Raw genomic sequence first — 6000 nt, forward strand, 5'->3', positions numbered from 1 at the left:
TACCCGGTTCGCGGCAATATACACACACAGCGACACTCTGAACTTCCGCAGTACAACCGATAAATATCTTATCTTGGCAAGGTGGCTCTCTCAATGAATTTTTGTGCCTCACAGTAGGCAGGATTGACGGCATGCTCACGCACCCTTCCTCTTCTGTGATTATGTGAAATGCTTCAAAAATTTCGCGCGTTATCCTGTCTTTAGCGCGTGCCAGAATGTGCGTGTCCTGAAACTGCGGTGTCCACTCGCGTGGTTTGCAAGTTTTGCAATGGAGTGATAGATTACGCGTTGCCTGTGTTTGCTTACTTGCGTATCGCTGTTCTCTAAGGCGTTCATTGATGCACCTTGCGCTTAGTCCAATATAAGATTTTCCACACAGCAACGGTATTTTCTATACTACGTGGGCCTCACAATCAAGCAATATTTGCCTGTGTTTCATGCCACATTTTTCTTTCCCTTCCTGTCTCCCGTTCACTTTCCCGCACATGTTTTTTAGCTTTGACGGTGCATAGAAACCACTGTGACATCATTCTTTTCTACAAGCTTTTTTAACCTGTGTGATACTCCATGGATATATGGGATTGCTACCGGAGTCTTTTTCTCTCTGACATCCCTTCCTTTGTTCCTAGTTCCTCCTGTGAAAGACTGGAGCAGCATCTCACTGACAGAGGCCAGCAGGCTGTCTGGGTATCCCTGATTCCTGAGCCTAGAGATTTTTAGGGCGTAGCTTTCTTCGGTTAGGGGGCGTGTGGAAAATCTTATATCGGACGAAGCGGATGGTGCGTCAATGAACGGCTTAGAGAACACCGATACGCAAGTCAGCCAAGACAGGAAACGAGCAATCTGTCACTTCATTGCAAAACGGGCAAACCACGCGAGTGCACACCTCAGTTTCAGGACACGCACATTTTGGCACGTGCTAAAGACAGGATAACGCGCGAGATCTTTGAAGCATTTCACATCACAGAAGATGAAAGGTGCGTGAGCACGCCGTCAAACTTGTGTACTGGTGAAGAACGAAAATTCATTCAGAGAGAGCCGCCATGACAAGAAAGGTAAGATATTGAAAGCAGACACTCCCACATTTTCATGCCAAGGTGTATGTGTTTCGGGGTCGTCTGAGCAGATCTGCTTCTGCACCTTCATGTTTCGTTGTTAGGTTTCATCGGTTTTACTGCGCAAGTGCAGAGTGCCATTTTTGTGTGTATATTTAGGTGTATCCCGTTTCTGTCGTCTTTTTAATTAAACAGTTGCAAGTTTGCGCCTCGTCCCAGTCCTTTTAGCGGCCTATTCGTCTGTAGACTAAGCGCAAACTGAGCATGAAGCATCACCAACTAGCACAATTTTATGTCCTTTTGAACTAGGACTAGAACTAGTGTACCCCACACTATGATTGGTTTTCGGGCAGCGCTGTCGACACAAGACGCGATGAAGGTCGTCAAACATCAGACGTTTGATGGAGGTAGTGGGACTGTTAAGGCCATCCTAGGGCTGAATCTAGAGAAGGCTTTTGACAATGTTCGGCACTCATATATTCTAAAGTCTATTTCGGATCTTGGCTTGGGCGCGCGATTTCACGATTATCTGAGGTACTTCCTGTCAGGTTGTAAGGCTACCCTGAGGGTTGTGGAGTTGGAGTCTGGTACACTGGATCATGGGGACAGGGGCACTCCTGAGGGGGCCTTCATCTCGCCCACAATGTTCAATCTGGCGATGGTCGGATTGGCCAGGAGATTACAGAATTTGAGGAGATTATACATACCATCTATGCTGATGATGTAACCATATTGTGTCCTGTTGGTAGTGAGGACTATATCGAGAGAGTTCTGCAGGTGGCAGTAGATGCAATCGAGACTTCTTTGGTCCCAACGGGGTTAGAGGGCTCTTCCGACAAGTCGGCGCTGTTGGTGTACAGTCCCACTAGAAGGGGACCCAGGCACAGGGGGTTGGTTCCCGTTGACAAGATTAGCATTCAGCTTCACACGAGGAATGGGGATATCATACCCAGGGTAGATAACTTCAGGGTTTTGGGGATGCTGATTGAGTCGAATGGCGCCAACGCGCTGACGATCGCGAAAATTCTTGCCAAGACAGAGCTTGGTTCGCGTAGTGAAGACGGTGGCCAAAATGCAGAAGGGGCGGAGGAGGATAGTCCAATTCGGCTTATGCCTCCTTTGTGTTGTGTCACTTTACCTATGTGGCCGCCATGCACAAGTGGAAGCCATCAAAGAAGAAGAAGCTTGACACGCACATCAGGAAGTTCACCAAAGGTGTTGAAGGTGCCTTGCTCACCAGCAACGAGCGGCTTCTCCAGCTGGGCATACATAATACCTTGGATGAGATAGCTGAGGCTCAGGAAAGAGCGCAGATGGTGTGTCTCTCTACGACTAGCGCGGGTCGGCAGATTCTGAGAGAGCTAGGTGTTCTTCAGGAGAGGATTTCGCTGCTTCACGTCGGTATAACCTTGAAGGCCCGTCAGCGGTATCTAGTGAAGCTTATTCCCAGGACCATGCATCCGCAGTGAAATGTGTGTAGAAGAAATGCCAGGGGGGCTTGCCTTCTGAGACCCACTCACGATGAGAATCAGAGGGTCAGCTTCGTTGACGCTTCTTTTATCGAAGAGGGGAAGGCGTTTGCCGTAGTTGTCGTGGATAGTGAGAGCACGGTCGTCAACGCTGCTTCCGTGCGGACTGATAGACCGGAGGTCGCCGAGCAGGCGGCTATTGCGTTCGCCCAGGTTGATAGGAGCAGGCCTTTTGTGTATACTGACTCAAAGCCGGCCGTTAGGGCGTTCGAGAAGGGCGCGGTGGCTAAGGTTGCTTTCCGATATATGCAGACCTGTCAGATCTTTCAGCACTACCTATGTTGGTTTCCTGCTCACCTTGGGGTGATTGAAGGACTTCTCTGATTCTCAAATAGTCTTCTCATGAGGCAGCGCGAGATCTTAACCTGCGCTCTGCCCCGCGCCACAGTGTGACGGTACTCTCAGAAAACAGAGACTCCCCTTCCACATACAATGAGGGAACAAAGTAATATCTCCTTAACCGCAGGATTTTGAATCCGCCGCATCCTAAACTAAACCTGGCTGAGGCACTTACATTACGCTTACTGCAGACTGGCACCTAACCTTGCCCGCGGGGGGTCAACATATTTTATCCTGAGACGTATACAGAGCCTTATTTCATGAACTGTGGTGATTTAGCCACACTGAAATACATGCTGTGGTCTTGTGAGTGAATTGAAGACCCCATTATTAAGAACAAGTCCAGGTGGACGCTGCACTTCTAAGTCCGGACCTGGGCGATCAATTCTGGGCTGGGCGGCAGGCTCACGACGTGGCTATGAGGCTTGGCCTTTCGGTCCCGACGTGGTAGCGGCCCGCTTAGTGGTTAATTATCAATACTTGCAGGATCAAGTAAAGTTTTCCCCCTCCTGCTTCCTTCCTTGGTTTGTGATCCCGTAATTATTGTCCCGGGCTCGCGAAATTTCATGTTTTCTGGGCCAGCTGTTTTTTCAACCTGACAACGTGCGCGCTTCTTTAAAGCTCTCGCCTTAGAACATTTTCCTCGCCTTCTCAGGTCCGGAGCACCATACGGCACCACGTGGAGCGCTGGCGGGCATCCCGCGCCCTGTGCGCTGAGCGGCAGAGCCTGAACTATCGCGTGCGCTGCCGCCAGGGCTCATGTCCGGCCCTTGCCGCCGCGGCCACCCACTGCGAAAACGCGCGACTCTACAAGGGCCGGGCGCCCAGATCGAGCTGCATCAGCTTCGCCTCCACGACATCCACGGTGGCCCCGCATGCGGGCTTTCTCGGGCCCCCGCACCGGTTCAGCAACGGTGCGTTCGGACCGACCGGAAAGGATGATGTGGTATAAAGATGAGCGCACTGTCACCGTCCCACCTTAAAACATGAGCTCCTAAAATTACGTACTCTTGTTATGTGCACATTTGTTTTCGTACACTTTTTCGGTGTGTCGTACATTGTGCGTATATTTATGTACCCGGAATGCCACCTGAGCACATTCCAACACCTGAAATCAAGTTTCGGATAATGCATTACTAAGGTGTCCGGAAGTTGCGGAGATGGTTGTGGGCACACAAAGTTACCTCAGCTCAAACGACCAAATTAATAAATGTTACGAAGGCTTCTTGATCTTCATCTTAAAACGACGTAACAGCGCGATCAACACGACAAAAGAAGACAGGATTGCAGTCTTCTCGTGTCGTGTTATTTTCGTTGTGACAAGGCATCATGTACCAACTCACCCAATTGCCCGCCCTAGCTTCCCCTTGTGATGTAAAAAAGCCTAGTGTTCCTTATATTTATGTGGTGAAAACTCATGTGTGGGTGGGTATATTGACTTCATTGCTAGATGTGATAGTTGTGTAAAACATGCTCCTCTCATGGCTTCTGTCATCTTCAACGCTCAAGCGTGAGAACTGTGGGTTAGCGTGGTAGCGTGGAGGTGAACTTGCAAGTTTGTGACGACCTTGTTACTCCACAATGTTTGTGACGACCTTGTGAGCTTGTTACTGCACAAAGACCGCTTCGAAGAGTTCACACAGTGAGTAACATTCACTTTCAAGATTTAGCCTTGCGAGGTTCGCCCCGAACTTTACGAACGCATTTAACCATCAATAGTGAGGAGCAGTGAAAAACCGTTTTGCTTAGCTCGGACTCCAAGGTCGTCAACCGGCCGAGGATCTCCGCGTCGTCAACAAAAAGATTGCCGCGCAATCAGGCATGATGCTTTCGTAGCCGGGATTTGCATGTTCCGTAAGGCGAAACCATTCGCTTCTGACTACTCTTCTCACGCTGGTGTAGTTTTCAGAATGGTGCTTGCTGGCTTACATTTATTTCAATGTCATATCAACATTCTCCATTGACTGTGTACATCTTCGAATGTATTTTTGCATGCTATGGAGGGGCTGTTGCAGTGTGTGTCCCGTAGAGACGGGCGCTTGTTCTGCTCATAAATATGCTTTTTATGGCATGAAAATGTGAAAGCGATAGCGTGGCTGGCCCTTCTGCAGCTAAGATGTCCATGTTGTTACTTTGGTCAGCAAAAGTTTTTTGTCTTGTTTCAAAATAATTTTGCACGTTTAAATGAATTACTTGACAGTACCTTAATACGCAGATTTCAGTACACACTGACGTTATTTGGAAGGTTTTCATGAGCTTACAGCTTGTAAAATTTCCTCCTTGTGTCTGTCAGTCGTAACAATATTGGCACGATCAAGTGATATTCCGGAGCATTTCGGCTTGCTTATTCCTTTCATACGTTAATATCGGGCCGGCCGACTTCGCAAATGCCCCAATTACATGGGTAGCGGGATGCGAAAGAAGCGTCATTTAAAAAGCTTGGAGGCTACGTCCATTTATATGTAAGGCTGCCAAAATAAAAGGTAAAGGCATTTATAATCCATCCATTCAGAACGTTTGAAGAAAATCGCTCATTGCGCATACTCACATGTGGGCTGTGGACAAAAGCTAAGTTGCACTGAGAATGTTACTGATACGTAGCTTTGGTGTATATCACGCGTTCCCAGTATGAAGTTTTGATAAGTGCTCGACAGGGTGGCTTCAAACTGGTTGTTTTGTCCTGACATGTAGAGTTTACTAAGAATTACTTATTTACACCATGTTCACCCCGAAAAAGTTACACCTGTGGAGGATTGTTTGTGGCTATTGTTTCCTGTTTAGAGTGAATATTTATTGAACCTAAATGAACTACAGGTGCACAGAAGGTACAATGAATGTTAATAAAAAGGTTCGTAACTCCCGTGTCGCTACTTCATTTATCTGGCCTGATCTCTAAACATAAATGTTATACACCTCAAAGTAAGAGAAACCAACTTTTTGGCTCTTTGGGAAAAGAAAAAGCAAAAGGAAGGCATCTTATGCTTCTCTTCGCAATAACCCATGTTTCAGTGTATTAGCATGCCATGTACATGCGTAGAGATGGAAAAATCACTCCATTAAATTCCAAAGTAATGTTT

At 47.7% G+C, this 6000-nt stretch overlaps 1 protein-coding gene across 1 annotated transcript in view; it reads left to right on the top strand.

Moving 5' to 3' along the window:
• LOC144168788 (diuretic hormone receptor-like) overlaps nt 1-5744 on the top strand; it is a 252961-nt gene extending 247217 nt beyond the window's left edge. Inside the window, exon 13 of the mRNA XM_077697759.1 lies at nt 3579-5744. Coding sequence (XP_077553885.1) covers nt 3579-3875 — 297 coding nt within the window. The 3' untranslated portion in view covers nt 3876-5744. The remainder of the gene's footprint in view (nt 1-3578) is intronic.
• Nucleotides 5745-6000: the final 256 nt, after the last annotated feature.

This window comes from Haemaphysalis longicornis, unplaced genomic scaffold (genome assembly GCF_048455015.1).
Source record: "Haemaphysalis longicornis isolate Haplotype H1 unplaced genomic scaffold, Haemaphysalis longicornis Haplotype H1 scaffold_2, whole genome shotgun sequence".
In the NCBI taxonomy this organism is placed as follows: domain Eukaryota; kingdom Metazoa; phylum Arthropoda; class Arachnida; order Ixodida; family Ixodidae; genus Haemaphysalis; species Haemaphysalis longicornis.